Source organism: Eremomyces bilateralis (genome assembly GCF_010015585.1).
Source record: "Eremomyces bilateralis CBS 781.70 unplaced genomic scaffold P152scaffold_9, whole genome shotgun sequence".
Lineage (NCBI taxonomy): Eukaryota > Fungi > Ascomycota > Dothideomycetes > Eremomycetales > Eremomycetaceae > Eremomyces > Eremomyces bilateralis.
In genome coordinates this window covers 250671-271639 of record NW_022985075.1, presented here as the reverse complement: position 1 = coordinate 271639, position 20969 = coordinate 250671, and the positions used below count along the sequence as shown (strand labels likewise).

The window sequence follows — 20969 nt, the reverse complement described above, 5'->3', positions numbered from 1 at the left end:
AACAGTCTGGCACACCAACATTCCTCTCTAAGATCTCCTGGATTGTGAGCCTGTCTTGTGCGGATCAAAGGGAGATGCGATATACCATGCACATTCCGGCTACGGAAGCATGTCGGTTATCAATGTTTGTCATGCGTGAGGGACGGGGTGCTCGTGGTTTTCGCATTTTAGGCTCGATCGATAGGAAACTCATTGTCGCCTCCAGAGCCGCCCGGTCAACGGGAGCACTCATGCCGAGACTAAAATCAGGGGTTACAAAATGTATCTGAGGGGCGCATTTCAGGGATACAATAACCGACGGATCTGCACGATCCGGGTTGAGTATCACACAATCCACACTTTGGTAGGACATCTCGATGCGATACACCGACCCACGGACATCCTGATTCAGCTCCAGTCTTAGGGAGGACCTCCCGAATGCAACAGATCCTGTACGATTGGAAGCATAATGGTCTTCGAAAGTCATTCGATCGGCGTCGCCAAACTCCAGGTAACCACACGCGAGGGCTGTGAGAGGGAACTCGCGGTTTTTCGTGGGTTGATTTTCATGTCTTCCCGTCGTAGACTCGAATTCTCCACACCGTATTTCCAGCGGCGTCGTGTCATCGTCCGAGACTTTGGCCCGATTCAAGAAGACCCGGAACTTTCTTGTGTCGGTCCGAAGGTCTAATACCGCATTTCTCCGTGGACGATTGATAGTGGCGGCCGTCCAGGTTCTTAGGAATTCGTTGCCTCTGTTGTCATCGTAAACACAGAATGTGGCGGACGTCCCATTCGAGAATCTGGAAAGCTTCCTGCAGTCGATGCCAAAGGGTCTCAGACTGCCGTTGATTGCCTTCTGGAGGTCCTCATTATGGATGTCCGGTGAGATAGAACCGAGCCACAGCTTCATCTGTGCCGAGTGAAGTGATAGGTGTATAGATCTGTTATAAAGACCAGGGATGGTTGATGGATTGAAGTACAGCGAGCCAGTCGAAGGAAAAAGAATGAATAGTACAGCATAATGACAAATACTAAAGAATACTGAAGGAAGTGACAGCAAAAGTGAAGCACGAAGCTTCTAGAACAGAACGGCTTTCTACACCCCTATAGTGAACTGTCACGTTTCGCCGATCTTCCAAGGTGAAGTGCCTTAAGCTCATGGGAATACGCCTTCAAACGGATACAAATGACAGTCCACATGCAATCCAGACATAATTATATTTGCCCAATGAGAAGAGCTTTCAGGTTCAATGTGAATCCGGTCATGCTCATGCTGCAGCTAGGCTACGAGGACAGGCCGTGCCAAGGAGAATAGCTGTTTGCTACTTTGATATGGAAGTACGAGAGATGAGCATTGCTTAGTAGCTGTTTCTCCCCTAGTATGCTTACCTAATTCGGTATTAGTTCAGCATGCTCTCTCAGTCCTAGGGGATGCATTGACGAGAGGATATAAAAAGTAGGAAAGGATGAAGCTGTGGAAGTGAGAAGGTTCAGGCACCAACGTAGTCAGGGCAGGAGTCAGGGTGGCGGCTTCCCCAGCTCCTCCGTGCAACCTCCGTTCTCCCCACATTCACAAAAGACCAGAGATCCTCTATCACCTCTTCTTTCATTTCCACTACAGCTAACCTTTCTCCCCTATCCATCCACCGATTTTCCTCACCATGGATCAATCTCGAGCTGTGAACGCCCTCGCTTCCTACCTGGCCCTCGCCAAATCCGTGACAGCTCCTCGAGCTGCGGCAGATATCATAACCCAAGCCACATCCGCCCTGAACACCTATGTGTTTGCCGAACTGCTCCACTGCCAGTCAATACAGGGTCTCCAAGGGACGCAGTATGAAGGTCATCTACGCCTGCTGGAGCTGTTTGCATGGGGAACTTTAGCGGAGTATCAAGGTACATGAGCATTTGGTAATTGTCCATGGAACGGGGAAACATGGCTAATGCGTGTTTCAGAGAAAGCTACTACCCTCAACCTCCCCTCCCTCTCCGACCAGCAGACACGCAAGCTCCAACTATTGACCCTCCTCTCATCATCCCACCGACATTCCTTTCTCACCTACCCCGCTCTCCTTCACTCCCTCTCCCTCTCCTCAATCCGAGACCTCGAAGACCTCGTCATTGCCGCAATATACGAAGATCTCCTCGACGCGAAGCTCGACCCGGCTTCCCAGCGCGTGATAGTCAGTTCCGCCAGCTGCTGCCGCGATCTGCGACCGGGGAGCTTGGGCGGTGCACCTCCCGGCACGGAGGCGATGGACGTGTCCAACGACACGGCGACGCCCTCAACGATCACCCCACAAGACACCATCGAAGTCATGAGCGAACTCACCGCGTGGCGCGAGCGCACGCAATCGGTAACCACGAAGCTGGAATTGGAGATTCGGGCGGTCAAGGTCGCGGCGGCGCGGAGGCAGGAGGCGGAAATGGCACGGAAGGTGGCGGTGAGTGAGAAGATGGCGGCATTGGATCGGGAAGTGGAAACGCGTCGGTTTGGGAAGACGAAGGCGAAGGCGCGGAAGGCGGGGGAGGGGATGGAGTTGGATGACGTGGACGAGGGGATGGAAGTCGATGCGAGGGAGACGGAGACGGCGAGAGGGGGGTTCAATGCAAGAGGGGGGAGAAAAATGCGGGCAAGGGGCAGATGATTGCAGGCTGGAAGCTTGCATATCGATCTCGACACCTTCGCTATCCGGATATCTAGTAGGTCGTGGTAAAAGTCGCGAGAGATCGCCATCCTCCCGTCTACAGGCAACTTCATGACCGTTCCATGCCGCCATGAAGAACGCGAGCACCGGACCCCAACCGGCAGCGTTTTATGACCACGCGCATCAGCGATGATGGTAATGAAGAAACGACGATAAGACACGCCGCTATCCGGCCATGTCCTAAAATGCGAAGTAGAATCACAGCTCCTCCTCACTATCCAACTGTGATTCGTCTGGCTTCCGCTTCCTCGTGCATGCCAGCTCGCCCATATCCTCCCACGCAAGTCCATCCCTGCCTAAAGCCGCCTCATATGCCCATTGACGTGTGGTTCGGAGCTGCGGTGGTGTCGGTTCTTTTTGCTGACGCGTTATGGTGCGTCCGCTAGACTCCTGCTCCTCGTCATCGGAGATCGGGATGAACTCGCCCTTGGCAACAGCCACTGAAATCTCGCTTCTCCATTGACACCCCGATCTCTCTGCGACGCCCGCATTCTCGGGGTTCCGATCTCCCCTGCTGGCCTGTATGATTCCCTGGCCCTCACGTTCGTTCTCGAGGACCGGGCTCGAACTTTGGTGCCGTTCTTGTGATGTCTCCCGCAGGCGCTGTCTCTTACGGCTCTTATCAATCCGATACTCCTCCTTTTCCTTGATCCGCGCCCTCATTTCAGCGTCGGCTCGGAACTCGGCGCCGTCGTCATCGCACAGGTGGCCGAAGAGGGCATCGATGCAGACATCTTCCGTCCAGGCCGCCAGTTCCACCGTGCATGGGTACACTTCTTCGGGCCGGAACGCAGAGACGAAATACTGCAACTCCGAAAGGGAGCTGTGTCGAGAGTATGGGAAACTGATCGTCCTTCGCTTCCGTGACTGTTCCCCATTGCCTCCTGTTGAAATATTTTGACCTTTCTTTATCGCATCCCCAACCTTCGTAACGCCTTCAAGCCCCGCTTCGACCGATCGTGGGATGATCTCAACAAGATGCTTGAGAGGCATACCGTCCAGCACCAGTCTATCTAGCTCGATTTGTGTTGTCGATTCTTGGAAGATGCGGGCCAAGTCGAGCTTCGCTCTTCCATCAGGAAGCTTCTCCAACGACTGCTCAAGGAGTGCGAACACCTTGAGCCTCTTGCTTTCATTCTTAAGCTTCTCTGACAGGAGTTGTCTGAGCTTGTCCAAAGATCCGGCATCCAACTCAACTTCCAAGTTTCCTTCTGCCTCCTGATCCAGGTCCCCTATCCCGCCGCCTGCACCCACTTCCAGAATCTCGGACCCTTCATCTATCCGAGAGATAATCGGCACAATCCCCACCACTTCCCCGCTGTCTAGTTTCTTGCGAATAGCGCAGCTATCCATACCAATCTCGCAGGCATGGATTCGTACTCCATCCGTCGTCCTTGTTAGACACCCCTCCACCTCATGATTACCGAGTCGATATCCTGCTAAACAGGGTGCTTCGTTAGTGGCGATGGAAGCCTTGGAAACAGACGTGTATAGATTGTAGCGATATTTGTCCAAGTGAATCCTTGAGTTGAGCGCGGTTGAAAGAGCCTGGAATACATCCTCATAACCAAATGTCCATGCTCGTAGATAGAAGATGGTTTTCGGAGGGAACTCTGCACATTTTCGGAGCAATTCAGATATCCCGGAAGCTTTAGATGGAAACTCTCGATAGAATGGCAAACTCGTGGTCGCAAACGTCGTGTCCAGATACAGTGTTGATAGTATATTCGGTCGATATACGGCTGCCCCGTTTTCTGGGTCAGCAGCATCATCCATAATTTTCCGGTCACTATGACGATCGTTCGTCGGTCGACCAAAGGACGGCGATATATAAGGAATCATGTACGGCTTTCGCGCAAGTGAGTCGACCCACCACCGCTCCGCGCGTACATCTCCCGAGTATAGAATTGTCTTCCCGGCATCCTGGCCCAGTCCTTCGATCAGAAAACCGACGGCACCGATGCAATGATTGGCATCGAAGAGGGTTACCCGAATCCAGATTTGGGGGGTCAGTTGGAGCACGCACGACGTGTCCAGCGGGATCGGCTTCAAGAGCTTCTTCAAATGACCATAGCTCTGTAACCGCTGCTCGAGTATCCCCTTTGCAAAGTTCAGCCGATGAGGATATTTCTCGAGCCGAAGAAGTATCTAGACCATGTTAACCAATGCGCACCGCATTGGTATGGAATCCAAGGGGGTCGGTGCTAGGAATGGAAATGAGGGATGTTACCTCTCGGGTTGCCGGCGAGCAGTAAATGAAGGGGGCTTTCAAACTCTCCAAGCCAAGGAGATGGTCTGAATGCACATGGCTTAAGAAACATGCGAGAGGAGGTGAAGCGTCAGGCCATTTCCGGAAGTTGTCAATTCGGATATATGGGAACTCTGTTCTGAGTGAGCAACATAGTTCATTTCAACACCATCATGTTAAGGATAAATACCAACCTTCGACGATTCCGTTGAACGTGGACATTGAATCTACTTACAAGCATACGTCAAATATAGGTCAAATATAGGTCCAATATCGTGGCGTTCAGGCCTGTAGGAATTAGGATTCGAGTCCTATGGTTCCTGAGAATTTATTTAAGAGCTCAACATTCACAATTTCCTATTGGACGACTCGAAGCCCTAACATCTAAACCTAGAGGCTGATTCTCGGGGCTTGAGAAGAAATATTGCACTTGGTGAACTCCGAAATTTGCTGATCTATTGTCTTGAGAGTGAGTTGAGGACACGAAAGGGATGGTTCAACTCGATCTAGAGAGTACGGAGAATGGACAGGCAGGAGGTTCAAACGAGTTTATCCAGTGATAAATCTTAAGGTAGGTTAGCATATGACTGCGCATTGATATCATCTACATAGTTTCCCTCTAGATTTAAATTACGATTAACCGTTATCATATTGCACGCCTTGCCCTAAACTAGCCATGCCTACCACAGCAAGTAGGTATGTACATACAATACAACAATCTCGATCTCTCCGTTTGACCCCGAGTCGTCTCAATCGCTCTCAAGTACCCGAACAATTCGGCTCACCTCCATGACTCAATTCTCATATAACCATACGGCTATAAACATGCCAGCCACAAATGAAACCGCTGAACTAATTGCATGTCAGATTCAGTCTCAAAGAATTGGAGTTCAGTCGGTGTGGTGTGTGAGCATCCCAACCCGAAGGTCGGATAAGGTGTCGATATAAAAATAGGAATTCCCCTGCCAGGACTGGTATAGAACTCAGTGCGGTATACTTAGGCACTTGGGCTATGTTAGGACATGCCAAAAACCGTATCAATATAGAAACCCGCCTCATCCGTCATTTCATCATCCACCACCGGGAGGACGACATGCCGAACCGTTCGCACTTGCTTGCCTTCCGGCAGATGAAGTCGATGGAGAATATGTACCGCACTCATTTCACACGTACCATATGGCCATAATGAACCACGGGTCTTCTCCTTCATAGAACCATGGCACCGTAGAGGCGCGTCTCCCACCGATCGGCCGGATATCTGTCGCATACGATCCAGGCACCCTGAAATTCTCTCGTTCACCCAGTCGTCGAGGTGTTGCATCACTCGAGGTGGTCCTTGCCTCGGACGTTGATATGCTGGGCGGTTTCGACCACAGCTCCGACGCTGGAGAATCGACTTCATCGGTGACTGCTCGTATGCGTCAATCGAGAGTCCCAACCCAATCCTTCAATGAACTCAACGTACGCCTCCTCGCGACAAACTCGCACGCCTTCAGCTCCGTCAACGCTCCCGTCTCCGTATACACCTGCGTCGCCACACGACAAGTGATCGCTGGTGGTACGTGGTTGAAGAATTCGCACGGACTGGCCGCACGCGAGGGCGTCTCCGACTCGACGATGAACGCGTCCTCGAATCCCAGCTCGAGCGCGTTCGTGATCGCGCGTTCGATGATGAGTTTGTCCACGTGGCCCTGTAGGACGATGGTTGCTAGGTTTTCGGTGTCCATGGCGGGTGGCTAGACGAGGGGGATGATAAGGTCCATAGGGAGAATCGGGGGAATCGATCGAAACGACGAGGATGAAGACGAATAGGACTGGAGGGAGTGGATGGGATTTGTGAGGTGAACGGCGGAGTCAGAGTTGATCGGGGCGTTTGTATGAGCGCTAGGCTTCCGTGGGCATTTTCACGCATGCGTAGCTGGAATGCCAGCTTCAGTTCATCAAGTGAAGTAGATCCTCGAAAGAACGACACCTGACTTACATTATTACCCTGCAACTGAGCGCTGCAAGACCCAGCTTCATACATGTGGCAATAGCCAAATTCCAATCACGTAGCTCCACGCTGTGGACCAAATCCGCGTCCTCCCTAAATCCTATGATTTCCAGATATCCTAACGACACCCACGCGGATCCACGATCCCGCTCCAAACATTCCGATAAGGTACTTTTACCGCCGACCGTTCCTATCGCTGTCCTCATTGCCCCATTACCCCGACCCACCCCATCCCCCCCTCCTCCAACCGATCTCGCAACGCCTGTCGCTGCACCTCGTCGACGCGGTTCATCTCGTCTGCGGTCAGCGGCTGCAGCGGCGAGGGGAGGTCGGCGCGGTTGATCTCGCCGGGGGCGGGGGTGGCGTTGGCGGGAGCGGTCGCAGGGAGGCCGAGAGGGTGGAGCGGTGGGTGTTGGTGGGAGTGGGCGGCGGCGGGGCTGGGAGGAAGTTAGTTTCTGCGGTGGGTGCGATGAATGTTGTGGATGCGAGAGGACGGCGGAATGCGAGCAAGGAGATGGAGAAATCAGCAGGAGGCCGGGAGGGGAGGATCCAGAGACGGACGGCCAGAGGAGGATCGCTTGCCGGGGCGGTTGAATGGTCGGACGGATAGAGGTGACTGCAATGGCGGCATTTTCCAAATCGGAAGCGAAAGGGATGAATGTCAGAATTTGGACTGCGAGGAAGATGGAAAAAGGACAACGTGGAAAGTGGGAAGAATCTAAAGGCGACGACGCAAGCGCAGAGCCCACACAGCGCAGGCAAAGAAGTGGGATCGGCGACGCGGATCCGCTCGAGGGGGTTCATCGCGAAAGGGAACCGGAAAGCGGAAGTCAAGGTCAAATGAACGGCGTAATTCAACAACGGCAGACAAAATGGACTGAGAGAGAATGGTGAAAACGATAGTAGCACCCCAGTTGCTGGTGTGGTTCACGCTAGTTACATGCAATCGACCTCGTTTTTATTCCGCGTCGTGGTATCTTCCCCCATGAGAGTTGAGAGGTCCACCATTCCGTCGGCGCCCCTCATCGTGTCGGATAATTGAAAGAAAGAAAAGGGGTAGTGGGGGAGGGGGAGGATCTCGATAGTGTGATGTGTGTCCTCCGTCGATCCGAGAAACCATGAAAAGCATCGCTGCCTGCCCAGCATATGAAAGTAAGGAAAACGGGGAGGCTCGCCCTGATTGGTATGCTAGAAATCCCTCGCCACCTGCCACTTGTCGGACCGTTCGTCTTGCACTGCGAAAACCGTCGAAACGATCTCCGCCGCAAATTCGACCCGGCGACTGTGGAGGAAAGAGAGGGGAAATGACATGATCAAAAAAGGGCATGAGGATTGCTCCCTGCATCGATATTGCAAACCCCGGGATTCAGCGCTTGAATTGGGGTATAACACGGCCGTTAGGAGAGGAGGAAAGTAAGAAAAAAAGGGGCTTTTTTCCTTCACTAACTGGAATTCAATTGGCTGAACTCCTTATACACGCCATGTTGCTGGCCCCTCAAGTCTAAGCTATGAGTGTGTAAAGAAAGGTAGGGTTGCAATCGTGTGTCTGTGTGTGTGTGTGTGTGTGTGCGAGTGTTCTGATCCGGGTGTCATGGGTGTGAAAGTACAGAAGAAAGTGAGATGAAACAATTGGTGAAACGAAAAAGAGGGGAAAACCGAAGTGTGAATGCGGTGCGCCATGAGGATGGCGCGTGCTTTTGCTTCCAGGCGCTCGGTGGTCGTGAGGGCCGTGAAAGAAAGGGTGAAAAGCAAGAAGGTAGCAAATAATGGGAAAATAGCAAGGTGCAGAAAACGAAGAGAAGGCAAAGTAAAAAACGACGAAAATGCAGTCACCGCCCATCCGATCCAACCGTTCGAGCGTATCATAGCGAGTCCGGACGTTCGTCATGACCTGGGGTCGGGAAAGGGAACTTGAAAGGAAAGGGAGGGCATGGGGCAGTTAATGTGTGCTGTGGGGGCCAGGGGAAGTGCGAGTGGCGGGGTTTGCAAAAGAATCAGCATGGTTTCGCCCTTGCTTCCACGCGAATGGGAGCGAGCAGGCAAGGGAGGGGCATCGACGGAATGAATTGACGTTGTGCGCTTACTGTTAAGACATCAGCATGATATTCACCGGTTGGGGCACGGGGTGGTGCTGATACATACCTTCATTGGCGCAAAGCTTCCATAGGGATGCTGGGGAGCCATGCCCATGGACGGATAGACCGGTGGGGGAGGTGCCGGACGGTAAGGGGTTCCGGCCGGACCGCTGTTGTTCTGGGAGCGTCCCCAGCTCAGGCGAACGCGAGAATTGCCAATCGGATAACCTTGCATCTGGTTGATCGCCATCTCGGCCGCGTGGCGTTGGACAAACTGCACGAACCCGCAACCCTTGCCCGGGGGGATCTTGACGTAGGTGATCTCGCCGAATCCCTGGAAGAATGAGCGCAACTCATCTTCGGTGACGTATCCCGAAAGGCCGCCGACGAAAACGGTGGTGTTATTGGGATCGGTGAACTGGTTCATCGGCTGAGGAGCTCCGTAGTATCCCATAGGCGGGGCACCCATCTGGTACATGCCGACGGGACCGCCTTGCATTCCCATGGGTGGACCTCCGGGACCGCCGGGACCACCGGGACCGCCAGGACCAGGCGCAGCAGGACCGCCCTTGTTCTTGGGGGTGGCGGTAGAGATGCGCATGGGTCGATTGCCGCAGAAGACGCCTTGCATCTCGGTGAGCGCGCTCTGCTGATGCTTGGGGTCAGAGAAGCGAACGAAGCCGTAACCGCGCGACGAGCCGGTGATGGGGTCGGTCATGATTTTCGCGGACTTGCAAGAAGGATACTTCTGCTGGAAGATTTGGAAGAGCGAGTATTCGTTGACTTCCGGGCCGAGATCACCGACGAAGATGGAGTACTCGGGGCTGCGGTCATCCCTGTCGCTAAATCGTTAGATGTGACCACGGGAATGGGAATTGGCGTCGGATAACTCACCTGCGATCGGCAAGACCGCCACCAGAGGCCCAGTTGAGCTTGAAGGTCCGGTTGGAGTTGGGGATGACAGTGCCGTTCAAGGACAAGGCCTTGGCCGCAGCTTCGGGGCTGGTAAAGTCGACGAAGCAATAGCCCGCGTTGCTGCTATTTAAGTGTTATTAGAAATGATATTTCATCGCATTATCGACAGTAAACTCATCAAGGGCGGGGCATGATGAGTGGGAAGAACGTACCCCGAGAACTTGTCGCGGATCATCTTGACATTGACCTGCTCGCCCATGCCGAACCACAAGCTACGCACGAAGCTCTCATCAATCCATGGTTCAAGTTCGCCCATCCTAGACAGCACATCAGCATTTCCTATTTGCGCGCGGCAATTCCGACCAAGTGGGCCACAAGAACCTACCAGAGAGTGGTTTTGCCATCGGCAACCGGGTTGCCTTCCGCACCGGGTCCAGTAGGAGTCATGTTGGGAGCGCCAGGGAATTGACCAGCGGCGCTCTCAATCGGCTGACCGACTTGAGGTTGCTGAGGCGGCATGCCAACAGAACCAGCAGCAGAACCGTCGTCCATATTCTGCTGACCTTGGAAGGGTGGAGCAAAGCTCATAGTAGGGATATTCGATGGTGAAGAGCGATTGGATGATGGGACGCGAGGGCTGAATGACAAAAGAAGTGGAATTCTATTGTCAGAAGCGGAGCAGATGCGCAAAGTCAATGACTGATTGCTGGTGTCTGTGATGCGGAGAGGAAGATGCAGTTAGTAGAGGCGCACAAAGAGAAAATATTGGAAATCAGGAACCGGGGAAGAATGTCGAACGGAAGTAAAATATTCAGTTGGGGATGTGGAGGTGAATGGAACAAAGGGTGATGGATTGGGGGGCACTCACTTTTAAACCGACAGGCACCGACGTAGATAGGCTACGATGATAACAAGCGCACGTGGCCGAGGATTCCTCCTTGAGAAAGTGAATTCGATGCAGTAGTAGGACCGAAAATCGCTGGTTCGCAATGGCTCTTTGCACGACAGACTCCAGTGAAAGGACCGAAGGGCAGGCGCGCAAGAAAGACACCGTCGAGGGAGTTCTGCAAGGAAGAAATATTCGCTGGTTTCAAGACCGATTCGATCCAGGAAGTGAAGGGAAAATTGCCGATGACGGAACTCCGGGATTGCACACGGTCGTAGACTTCGTGAGAGTGAGAGCGAAAGATGGAGAGAGAAGGATCTGCGTTTCAGAATCGGTGATGAGCGGGAGTTTGTTTGAAGAGCGAGAGTTTGTGGATGTGAAGTACCAGTAGCACTCGTTCAACCTAAAATTTTCCGAAAACAAGCCACAGGTCAGCGGGGTAAATTCACGAGAACACACGGATAACAACAACAACAACAATGTCGCAAATCACATGTTCAGGGTAATGGTGGATTTCACATGGAGGTTGATGGGAGTTGGGTAGGGTCCTGGGGGATCGTGGAACCAGATGCTCGCTGAGCGCACCGTTGCGCGGTTGTGGTTCTGCTGCAAGGCCCAGCGGCGCGGTGCGGATGCGGAGACATGATGTTTTGGTGATGGATTTTGGTGGTGATTTTGGACTCTGCGCCGAGAGTTGCGCCGAAGCGCGAAAATCAATGTGAGAGCTCTCTCTGCTCGGCCTCTGCTCCCACATGGCTCCACGCGCACACGCGTCTCAAGCGGAAGTACTAGGACGACCAACAAGAGAGCACGATGGCATGGCGTCAAGTCATGATCGGTTACGGTGGTGTATCGGGTCGACGGCCGTGTTGTCTGTCTTCGGCTGGACGGCATGGCGCATCGGAATGAATGGGAATATTGAAGTCGGGCGTGGTGCGCGCTGGGCCAGGCACATGGGGAAAGCATCAAAGAAAGTGGGATGTCACGTACCTTAACCCTGATGACGAAGGCAAGTAGTAGATTCGGAGCACCGAGCGGAAGCAGGTAGGTATGATGTAGGAAAGCCCGAGGGGAAATCCAGAAAGCAAGCAACACCCGCTACAAAGTCAAGACGGAATGCGATGTGAGAGAGCAAGTGCGCGAGAGTGGGAACCGGAAAGCGATGAAGAGGGAAGGGAAAGACGGAGGATTTAAAAGAGCAGAGGGATTTGACGATGGATCGGATGGGTTGTGGCCTTGTGTGGGAGGAAGAGTGGGAAAGGCTGGAAAAGGTGGAAGAGGGAAACGGACAGAACGCACAGAATTGGTCCTTACTAGGCACTGTACGTACCAACCAACCTGCAAAACTATGGGAGCTTAAGTCCTGGTCGACCACCGGGAACACACTCGCCGGTTGGGCTGTGGGCAGGCCTTCGGTAGCGTCGCCCAGAATCCTAGTGTTCCTAGTTCCCTCCTCTCCCTAACTATTAGAGCGTATCTGTCACCTTCGTCTACAGTTGTCTCATGTCTGTTGTCTGTGTGCGCTTAGTGAGGTAGATCGGTGATGCGTGCAGACCTACAGGGAGCCTAGTCTGTGGTTTGTGGAGCAAGGCGAGTGGCTGGCTAATGGCTGGCAGTCGGGTGTATCGGGTTCCCTTGCCTTAGTGATCGTGACTCTTGAGACTTCCGTTCCAGTTATCCCCGATCAAGTTTTGTGCGGTTTTGCGCGTACTGTGGACCCCTTGACTACTAGCCTGTTTTATGCCAACCTGCTGAACCTGGACCAAGAGCTTACCTCAAGTTGCAACACACGTAGAGAACTGACGAACTGTGGTTGGGTTGACACGGCTGAGCGTTTGGATACCATAGCATCTACTCCGAAGCTCGCGCCAAGACGCTGAAAGTTTGGAGCGATCGCTCAGCTACGATTTCGGCTGCTCTTGAGAATAAACGAACACCCGTGGAGATTCAGATACAGCCATCGAATCCCCTACGGTATATCATGGCAAAGTACCAAACTCCCTCGACTTGGCATCGTGATGTCCATGGACCATGTATCCAGCCGACCTATACACAACCGCAAAGCAAGGCAAAGTACGAAACCCCCGTTCCACCGCATCCAGTGCTCCTTGTCTGATCCCACCCCTCCTCGCGAGATGGTCGATGGCTTTCGACCGTTCCACCGCAGGGTCTCCTCTCCGATTGCTCTCGTAGTCCTCAGACAAGATGCCGACGAGCTCGTGAGTTGGCACCGGTCAGTCATCCTCGGTCGTCAACCTGGCCGGGATAGGCTACCAGGGCATCGCTCCATCAACCATTGCTTCAGCCATTCAGCTGGCCTACCGTTCCAAGCCATTTGACCATCAGCGGACGGGCGGACGGGTTGTGGGAACGGCATCGGGCACGACGAGCTGACAAGTCACACCCAAATCCAAATCCAAAAGGAAAGAAAAAAGGAAAGTTAAACGATGCTCAATCCGGGAAAAACCTAGCCGACAAGGACTCAAGGTTCGGCTTTCGCTTATTGTGAGGTTATGACATGACCAAGTCGATCTCGCGTCTGCCACGCGTTAGCCCTGCAGTTGGGGCAGCCTCTTGCATCTGACGCCGGCTATCCGTCCAATCATCCGTCGCTGGAGCCCAACCCTTTCCTTGTCCACTCGGATAGCCTGGGTGATGCTGGGAAAGGGTCTGTGGAGGCTCAAGCCCTAATCCGATGGTGATTGGTGATGGAGACTGAGGGAGCCGTGGTATGCCGAGAGGATGTCATATCAGGGATCTATATCCGGGATAAGAGGATTCCTCAAGAATACATCATTGATGAAAGCCTTCGATGGTGACAGATCTTGATCCAGGCTTTGATCCAGGCCTTCAGGTCATTTCAATTGCGCCACAGGACTTGGTCGGGATCACATGTCATTAAGCTAAAACGTCATTTTCCTGGCCAGGAGATCTGTGCAGTTAAGAAGCGTTTCAGTTAACGGATTCCCGATCGTCGGCTTGCTCGAACGTGGACGTTGGAGGTTGGACACGATCACACAGCCTTGCCATTAGGAACCCGAATGATGAACCGCCGAGGTCGATACGATTATATGATACACTGGGAATATGGTAACCACCACACCTTACGCGCCCAAAAATTCCTCGACATCCATCGGCTGCTTTCCTTGACGCAGTTTCGGTCGTTTCCGCAACGAGTCGCCATGAGGATTCCTCTCAGGAACAATCCCATGTATGACTGATCCTTCATTCCTTCGCGCGTCGAATTTTCGCACATACCAGTCCCCAAGGGTTAAGCTCAAATATCTTTCCCCTCCCCTATATCCGAGCTCGGATCGGAAACCCTCTAACGATTTATCGTTCCATTTCACCACCGCCATCGCTTTGTCGAAGTCGCGTGCCCAGTCCTCCTCCGCTTGCAAGACGTCTCGGTTCATGTCCATGGCGCATCTTGCAAATGCAACCAACTCCTCGGACAGCGTGTCTTCCCTCCACCTGAGGTCACGGTTCCTCTGGGATGAGTGAGGTGGGAGGAATTGGGAGTAGTCTTCCTTATGTACCGGCACCCAGATGTTCTTGGTCGCGGCAGCGCTCACTGGTGGCTCGTCCCATGTCTGGTAATATAGGTACAGGCCGATCAGTTTTGGCAGCAACTGGAGATTTGTGAGGCCAAGTGAGGTCACGCTGTAGGGACTCTGTAACAAGAAGACTCGCAGTGATGGAAAACCGCGTGATTCTTGAGAGGATCTTGCCCAACCTGTGAGGACACGGTCGTCGATCAGTCTATGGCCGCTACGGATTCTAAGAACCAACAGGTTCGGCAATTTTGCCAGTGCTTGGATGGTCTCACTCGTTCCATGGGGGAGTGTGGATCGGAGCTTAAGGTCCAGGAATGTCATAAAAGGAAAGCCTGTAATTGGTGCCAGGCTAGCTAAGACCATCGGAGATTGGCATGATGGCCGGGAGGCTGCTTTGAATATCGTTGCCTCTGGAGCAGTTGAAACATCTGTGAGGATGCGACATATTCCGCTCAATACCAAACGTAAGTCGATAGAACGATCAAGTTTCTCGGCTCTAGTCCTTGAGATACCATCGAAGCTGCCATAGGCGCTGATGAATAAGGCCCATGTTCGAAGAGAGTCGCTATCGCTGTAAAGGCACAAGATCAGTTCCCAATGGACATGGTGGAACGTATCCAAGCTGCCAAAACGAAGCTTACCTTTTGGTCGCACACTCCCATACGGTCCGCACAAGGTGTTCCGGCATGGCTTGGAGAACTTCGAGATCCAGGTAACGTAAATTGGCCGCCAGGCAGTTCGCTGCCAAGGCAGATAACGTATTTACCCCGGTTTTATGCGCTGGTTTCGCATAGAGCGAACCATAGCGGCTCCCCCAGGACTCATCTATCCATGATTCCATTCCATTCATCGTTGTAGGGGCGAGGATTTCGGTCTCGTAGTACACAGTACCCGATTCCTTGTCATAACTTTGCACGCCGGAGGTCTCCAGATTTGGACCACGATTGGAGGTAGATGGGTATCGACGCCTTCTCTTCGTCTAAGCGTCAGCCGCTTGTGTATCAACGCTGCGATAGTTGAACTTCCAAGGGGCTAGGGCGATATGAATAAAGAAGATTATGGTGTATCATACCTTGCGTGATGGTCGATTGACATCCCTCAATGAGGAGACATGTCCCCCTACCGTACCCTAAACTACCATTCAGTACTGAGGCCATAACGGACGGCATATGTGGGAAGACCGAACCTTGATCATCTCGCCTATCGAAGGGTTCGCCGATACCGCCGCAATTCCAACCAATGAGGGGCTATCTCATTTATGTCCACGATTGAAGGCGATTGTCGCCAAACCAGCGAATTTGTTCATGTACAAGGGGTCTCGGCTCCGCGTAATGGGAATGAATTCACACCCTGCTGCCAGAGATCGAACGTGTAGCGGCCCCAAAACCATGCTCCTATGTTTATTACTCGGATTGGGAAGCCATTGACGACACCTTTGAAAGAATAAAACGCGTCATTCGGGTTTAGATTCGCTCGGTCTCTTTGCTGGCAGCACTGAAAGACGCGTCGAAGATCCGAAAACTTCAGTGTGGCTGATAAGAGGTGAGAAGGCTCATCTAAGACCAAACCATTGCTGCCTAGATATTATTCATTCGGATTACTGAACAGCTAACGGCGACTTTGGTCCAGAGCATCGAAGCAATTCGTATGAGGGAATTGCTAGTGTGGGTTTGGTTACGAGGTCAACTCCACGATGTAATGATACGCTGTAATTACGAGTCAGGGATATGGCGCGCACGGATCTCTGGGGGAATCCTTGTCAGGCAGTGAGATTACTGATCTTTTCCAGAATTTCAGCCTCCAACATCATCGCCAAGCATATACGGAGTAAAGGAGTATACGGAATAATATGCATCGTCTTCATTTTCTGAAGCATTACGCAGAGAAGACGAGGATTTCCTCACGGACCCCCCGCGGTCTATGGCCTCATATGGATCTTATTCGTTCGTGCCGGTTCTTGCATTCTTGGCCCTGGAGTCCAACCATTTCTAGCTTCGGACTGCGATTAATGTAGCGATTAGCTGAGAGGGTGGTAATGATAACACCGGAAGGGCAAGCATCTCTGTCCTGGCTCACTCTTCATAAGGAATTTGTCAGATAAGCTTCGTTTTGCGTCGTATTAGACTTGGCGTATCGCTAACCTGCAGGAAGTTACAATGTCCTCTCTCACATCTAGCTGGAGAGTCGACGGCGAGTCAAAATATCGCTTCGTATTCAAAGGAATGGTGTGGTCAGGCCGCGCAATGTATGCAATAGGTGTTTAGCTCATGACTTGGCAATAATATGTCGCAGGTGTTGTTTACTCTCTCGTATGTGCTCATTCAGATATACTGCCTCCTGTCAAGTATATAAAGATGGCCGTGCCATCCCCTTCAGCATTGATATAACATCATCTGTTCTCATCAGTCTCTCAGCAATAGCCAAAAGAGTCCAATCTTTCTAATATAACACTTGCCGTCTTCCTTTATCTACCCACCCTCTTCAGAAATGTCTTCCAAACTCATCACAGTGTTCGGCTCCACGGGTGCGTATCAATGTCGAGTTACTTCATCCAGAGATCACTAACACTGATCATCTGATCAGGAGCGCAAGGAGGTTCCGTCGTCAAGTCCATTCTTCAAAACAAGAGCGGCGCTTTCAAAGTCCGGGGCATCACCCGAAACCCCAACTCTGATGCAGCGAAGCAGCTCGCGTCTGCCGGCGTCGAAGTGGTCAAGGGAAATGGCTTCAACAAGGATGAGATGTTGGCGGCTTTCAAGGGAAGCTATGGTGTCTTCGTGAACACTAACTCGGATGACCCAGTAAGTCCTCTCGGCAAGAGAACGGGACCGGCCACTGATTTCTCTAAGGCGTTTGATGACCCTAAGAATCCTACTGAGTTGGACTTGGGGAAGCTTCTTGTCGATACGGCTGCCGATGCTGGTGTCAAGCATTTTATCTACAGCTCCGGCGCATCTCCGTCTGCTTTGACCAACGGCGAACTTATGATACCCACCTTCGAAAGTCAGCTTCGATGCATCCTGTAGTATCAGCTCATTCTAACAGCTTTCAGACAAGAACCAAGTGGGGACCTATGCCCTGACCTCTGGCAAATTTGACTATGTCACCATCGTTGATGCAGGCTGGTATCTGGAGAATTTCCTCGTCCCAGACTTGGCTCCAGTTCTAGGCGGTTTTCCATTGAATGCCGACAACGAAGGTTACATGTCCTTGGTTTGCCCGAAGTGGGGTGGCAAGGAGGATGTTCCCTTCATTGGCATGATGGACGACTATGGTGATATCGTCCATGGCATGTTCCTTGACCCTAAGGCATGGAACGGGAAAACAATCCAAGGAGTCAGTGAGGCAGCATCCTTTGACAAGGTTGCGTCCGACTTCGAGAAGGGTATGTTAACCCAACGCCCCTTACCGATCTTGACTAACCTGTAATCCAGTGACTGGGACCAAGTCCCGCTATGTTCCGCTGCCATCGTGGAAAGACTTGCCAACTTTCGGAGTGAAGTCGCTAGAGACTATCCGGCACATGTTCGGCTATTGCCAGATCTCTGGCGGGCTGTACTTCGGCGAGCCAACTGAAACCCACACCGCAGCGACCTTGAAGAGGATTGCGACTGAAGCTCAAGGCAAGATTGGAAGTGACGCGGAGCTGATGACAGTGGAGAAGTTTTTTGGAACTCATTTTGCCAAGTAATGCTTGGTTGCTACTGTAACATTCTTTTCTTTTTTTAATTATTGGACAGGCATGATGTTGTGCGAGGTTCAGTTATCATATACAGAGATACGTCTTCAGAACACTGCAGATGGAGCCATAGCTAGTGAGTGGGCTTCATGAAGTTCTTCTATGGACAGTCGCTTCAGGCTCTTTAGCAACGTTTCATTTAGTGATGTAATGCAGCTTTTGATTTTATAATTTTATCCATGTATTTGTGACAATCATTGCGCAGCGTATCAGCGGAGCATTCATTACGACCAGAAGACTATGTTTCCAGACTCTAAGTAGGGACAGAACCTGCTTTATACTGATTGGCGAACCTGAAGCCTCTGTGATTAAATTTACAGGTTTCGTCAGATCGCACACGTCAAGTACCTAAGGAGGCAATATTATCATGCAAGAATACTCCTAGCCACGCTGTGCTCTCCTGAGGCCCATTCATGACCCTCGGCGTATTTCAGTAACCTCATCTTTGCAACGCCCGACCATCCAAATAAGTGGTCTGTGGGTCGTGTGAACAGAGGGAGTCAAAAGCTTCGATTCATATACTGGCATTCGGTAGAGAGCAGAGACTCGTGCCGCATATCAGCCGCCTACACTGGGTTGAGGCACTGTCCAAGCAGTCCTGGCGTCCTGGCTCTCCTTCCCCCAATCTACAATGCGTATTCACAGATCATCGAGAAGCACAACTTCTTCGGCGAAAACACCCCGAAATACTTCAATATATACTATGTACGTGATTTCAAAGACTTGGCGTGGTACATTTGCCTAGACGTCAGGTGGTCCCCCGTATCCATGTCAACACCACGAGCCATATACACCTGTCCGAGAGCTACATGTCCAGGAAATAATGAACTAACGATGCTCCATACGGGGAAAGGTGAGGTATCCCAATCCAGTCGCCCTGTAGTCAACTGCATATACGAATGAGTCCCAAGCTGATAACCTGTGCAGACCCCTGTACCGCACGAATCAGGTTAGCGCGCCGCCAAGCCATCGCGGCCTCCGTCCCATTATAAGAGCAAAGCCCCCCACTCCGACATCCCTCCATCCTTCTGGTTTCTCCTTCTTTCCTCTTAATTTCTCTCCCATGAAATATCAACTTGTTCGTGCATCTAAGTCTCCGAACATTTGGAGGCCATTCGAACCTTCAGGGGTCCCAAGCATCACGTGCAGTCATGGCTGAGCCATCCACTACCCCCCACCGTCGCTGTCTTGGAGAGGAGCAAGCCAACACCTCATCGTCTTGTTCCACCTCTTCACCGTCCTTATCAACCATATCACATTCCTTCAACACAACCACTCGCACATCGCTGTCGGACCCATATTCATCGGTTGGGTCGAAGTACGATTATGCTAGCCAGTATCGCCGTCTTGAAGTACAAGACGGCGATATAATCCGCGTTATCGAATCCATTCGACAATGTGAGCGTCGTCACTGGCTACACCATGATGAGGTGCTGTTCCCAGATGAGAAAGATGATACTGCCCACTGGCAATGCCACAACGTCGCTGTTGCCAAGACGCCGTCGAAGCGAAGGCTTCCACGAGACAGTCGATGGTCGGCAAAACCCGTGCCGAAGCCTGTCATCGTGCAGGGTAACGACCAAAATGGTTCGGCTGACAGTGCTGAAATCTTAGAAGGGTTTGACGTGTCGCCGATTCAGAGATTGGAGGTGCCGCCAACGCCAAGGATTCAGAGGCTGCCCACTCCAGACTTCGACAACCAACGAACACAGCGACACGACTTGTGCAACTGCTACACAAGTAGATATTCCGTCGAAGATGACCATCTTCTATGCCAGCGAAAATACGCTTGACAGTTGCGTACCAGTTTTCGTGAAGTGGCTGAGTTGTCAGTCACGTGACGGATGACGGAAATGGAAAGCGGGAAATATGAGTTGGAGCTTTTGTGGCTGGCGATGATGACTCGGGAATGAGGGCGGCTGTTATGAAAAGTCCCCCTCGCTCCGGATGATGATTTGTTCTTTTGGCGTTTTTAGACGGAGGCGTTAAGGATCAGAGATTCCCCCATGATGTAATGTAACGATAGCATGCTCCTTTTGAGTTGAGTCTGTCAGTCTAGAGCAGCTGCAGAATGTTCACTATTTAGCTCCATTGACAACGAAGAATCGGTTCGACTTGCGTGTCGCGCACTGCAGGGGGTCCCAATCCTCTGCTTCTTTCGTTTCGGCTAAGGTTGAGGGTCGTCGTCGGATCCGGACATAGTGTTTGCCAATCCTCTCTTCGCTATCGAAGTTCTCTTGCAATGAGTCTTTTGTGATCTCGGCAGCTGCCCCTGCTTCATCGGATTCGTCGCGCAGTGACCGTAGCGGACGTACGCCGATAGTGTCCACGTTCCGGATTGCTTGGACAAAGTGCAGCTGTGAAGCTAAAGTGCCAAGAAGCCTGGACTCTTCGTCTTGGTCTTTTGGTGGAGGCAGGGCGGAAAGGCGAAGCAGTTTCCGGAGTTGAGTGGGAGTTATCTCATCCGCCGTGGTTGAAACTCCAGAGGATAGCAGGTCTTGGGCCGACCACGAGGGCTCCCCCAGTGCCTTATCAATGACATCGTATTCATTGCCGCTGTATTCACGCAAATGCAGCACGCTGTAACTGCTCCGTGGGACAATCCTAGCTCTTATGGACCGGAAGGCCTGGTGGCGCATATACGCTGCCATCATTGAGTCGAAAAGTTGTGATGGTCGACCCGACCGGACATAAATTGTTGTTCAGAGGTAACTCGGCCGTACCAAATGCTCAATACGTCCAATTATTGATAAACACTATCGAACATAGTGTTAACCATTGTAAATATAATAGTCGAAAAGAGAGTTCCGATGAAGTGATGTTGAATGTGGGTCGTTGTAGCTAAGCTCAATTAGGTCTAGTCTAC

General features: G+C 52.0%; 10 protein-coding genes across 10 annotated transcripts; 3 read left to right on the top strand and 7 right to left on the bottom strand.

The window, feature by feature from the left end:
* Nucleotides 1-123: 123 nt before the first annotated feature.
* Nucleotides 124-1139, bottom strand: P152DRAFT_342310 (uncharacterized protein). Its single transcript, XM_033675338.1, has 2 exons — nucleotides 290-1139; nucleotides 124-239 (listed from the first exon to the last, which is right to left on the bottom strand). The coding sequence occupies exons 1-2, from the start codon at nucleotides 890-892 to the stop codon at nucleotides 216-218; spliced, it is 627 nt and encodes a 208-aa protein (XP_033534164.1). The 5' UTR covers nucleotides 893-1139; the 3' UTR covers nucleotides 124-215.
* A 504-nt stretch (nucleotides 1140-1643) lies between these two features.
* P152DRAFT_482037 (uncharacterized protein) lies at nucleotides 1644-2630 on the top strand (the record flags this gene model as incomplete). Its single annotated transcript, XM_033681860.1, has 2 exons — nucleotides 1644-1878; nucleotides 1939-2630. The coding sequence occupies 2 exons, from the start codon at nucleotides 1644-1646 to the stop codon at nucleotides 2628-2630; spliced, it is 927 nt and encodes a 308-aa protein (XP_033534163.1).
* A 275-nt stretch (nucleotides 2631-2905) lies between these two features.
* Nucleotides 2906-5219, bottom strand: P152DRAFT_514162 (uncharacterized protein; the record flags this gene model as incomplete). The annotated part of the gene is made up of 3 exons (XM_033682845.1): nucleotides 5133-5219; nucleotides 4921-5072; nucleotides 2906-4838 (listed from the first exon to the last, which is right to left on the bottom strand). Coding segments are annotated over exons 1-3 (2112 nt in total), but the record flags the coding sequence as incomplete, so codon positions are not given.
* An 882-nt stretch (nucleotides 5220-6101) lies between these two features.
* Nucleotides 6102-6665, bottom strand: P152DRAFT_473693 (uncharacterized protein; the record flags this gene model as incomplete). The annotated part of the gene is made up of 2 exons (XM_033681265.1): nucleotides 6102-6346; nucleotides 6404-6665. The coding sequence occupies 2 exons, from the start codon at nucleotides 6663-6665 to the stop codon at nucleotides 6102-6104; spliced, it is 507 nt and encodes a 168-aa protein (XP_033534161.1).
* Nucleotides 6666-9011: 2346 nt separating this feature from the next.
* On the bottom strand, nucleotides 9012-10509 carry P152DRAFT_449260 (RNA-binding domain-containing protein; the record flags this gene model as incomplete). The annotated part of the gene is made up of 5 exons (XM_033678100.1): nucleotides 9012-9014; nucleotides 9074-9842; nucleotides 9901-10044; nucleotides 10134-10238; nucleotides 10307-10509. 5 exons carry the CDS (start codon nucleotides 10507-10509, stop codon nucleotides 9012-9014), a joined length of 1224 nt encoding a protein of 407 aa, XP_033534160.1.
* A 311-nt stretch (nucleotides 10510-10820) lies between these two features.
* P152DRAFT_342147 (uncharacterized protein) lies at nucleotides 10821-11871 on the bottom strand. Its single transcript, XM_033675337.1, has 2 exons — nucleotides 11327-11871; nucleotides 10821-11210 (listed from the first exon to the last, which is right to left on the bottom strand). The coding sequence occupies exons 1-2, from the start codon at nucleotides 11771-11773 to the stop codon at nucleotides 11133-11135; spliced, it is 525 nt and encodes a 174-aa protein (XP_033534159.1). The 5' UTR covers nucleotides 11774-11871; the 3' UTR covers nucleotides 10821-11132.
* Nucleotides 11872-13786: 1915 nt separating this feature from the next.
* On the bottom strand, nucleotides 13787-16012 carry P152DRAFT_458363 (uncharacterized protein). The gene is made up of 4 exons (XM_033679441.1): nucleotides 15551-16012; nucleotides 15437-15493; nucleotides 15006-15337; nucleotides 13787-14935 (listed from the first exon to the last, which is right to left on the bottom strand). Exons 1-4 carry the CDS (start codon nucleotides 15557-15559, stop codon nucleotides 13912-13914), a joined length of 1422 nt encoding a protein of 473 aa, XP_033534158.1. The 5' UTR covers nucleotides 15560-16012; the 3' UTR covers nucleotides 13787-13911.
* Nucleotides 16013-16615: 603 nt separating this feature from the next.
* P152DRAFT_341997 (NAD(P)-binding protein) lies at nucleotides 16616-18103 on the top strand. Its single transcript, XM_033675336.1, has 5 exons — nucleotides 16616-16888; nucleotides 16948-17165; nucleotides 17214-17367; nucleotides 17417-17749; nucleotides 17799-18103. The coding sequence occupies exons 1-5, from the start codon at nucleotides 16852-16854 to the stop codon at nucleotides 18053-18055; spliced, it is 999 nt and encodes a 332-aa protein (XP_033534157.1). The 5' UTR covers nucleotides 16616-16851; the 3' UTR covers nucleotides 18056-18103.
* A 1027-nt stretch (nucleotides 18104-19130) lies between these two features.
* P152DRAFT_341976 (uncharacterized protein) lies at nucleotides 19131-20039 on the top strand. The gene has a single exon (XM_033675335.1). The coding sequence runs from the start codon at nucleotides 19255-19257 to the stop codon at nucleotides 19894-19896; it is 642 nt and encodes a 213-aa protein (XP_033534156.1). The 5' UTR covers nucleotides 19131-19254; the 3' UTR covers nucleotides 19897-20039.
* Nucleotides 20040-20181: 142 nt separating this feature from the next.
* P152DRAFT_396863 (DUF726 domain protein) lies at nucleotides 20182-20742 on the bottom strand (the record flags this gene model as incomplete). The annotated part of the gene is made up of 1 exon (XM_033676381.1): nucleotides 20182-20742. One exon carries the CDS (start codon nucleotides 20740-20742, stop codon nucleotides 20182-20184), a length of 561 nt encoding a protein of 186 aa, XP_033534155.1.
* Between the last annotated feature and the right edge of the window lie 227 nt (nucleotides 20743-20969).

What these genes read in the sequence shown, in the direction of transcription:
- P152DRAFT_458363 (XM_033679441.1), bottom strand. An exon ending in TCAATCGACCATCACGCAAG is followed by an intron (nt 15,338 to 15,436) that starts GTATGATACACC and finishes GCTTAGACGAAG; the next exon opens with AGAAGGCGTCGATACCCATC. An exon ending in TGGGAGTGTGCGACCAAAAG is followed by an intron (nt 14,936 to 15,005) that starts GTAAGCTTCGTT and finishes GTGCCTTTACAG; the next exon opens with CGATAGCGACTCTCTTCGAA.
- P152DRAFT_342310 (XM_033675338.1), bottom strand. Translation starts at nt 892, where the DNA reads ATGAAGCTGTGGCTCGGTTCTATCTCACCGGACATCCATAATGAGGAC. An exon ending in GTGCAGATCCGTCGGTTATT is followed by an intron (nt 240 to 289) that starts GTATCCCTGAAA and finishes CCCTGATTTTAG; the next exon opens with TCTCGGCATGAGTGCTCCCG.
- P152DRAFT_341997 (XM_033675336.1), top strand. Translation starts at nt 16,852, where the DNA reads ATGTCTTCCAAACTCATCACAGTGTTCGGCTCCACGG. An exon ending in ACACTAACTCGGATGACCCA is followed by an intron (nt 17,166 to 17,213) that starts GTAAGTCCTCTC and finishes GATTTCTCTAAG; the next exon opens with GCGTTTGATGACCCTAAGAA. An exon ending in TATGATACCCACCTTCGAAA is followed by an intron (nt 17,368 to 17,416) that starts GTCAGCTTCGAT and finishes AACAGCTTTCAG; the next exon opens with ACAAGAACCAAGTGGGGACC.
- P152DRAFT_341976 (XM_033675335.1), top strand. Translation starts at nt 19,255, where the DNA reads ATGGCTGAGCCATCCACTACCCCCCACCGTCGCTGTCTTGGAGAGGAG.
- P152DRAFT_342147 (XM_033675337.1), bottom strand. Translation starts at nt 11,773, where the DNA reads ATGCTTTCCCCATGTGCCTGGCCCAGCGCGCACCACGCCCGACTTCAA. An exon ending in CAACTCCCATCAACCTCCAT is followed by an intron (nt 11,211 to 11,326) that starts GTGAAATCCACC and finishes GGAAAATTTTAG; the next exon opens with GTTGAACGAGTGCTACTGGT.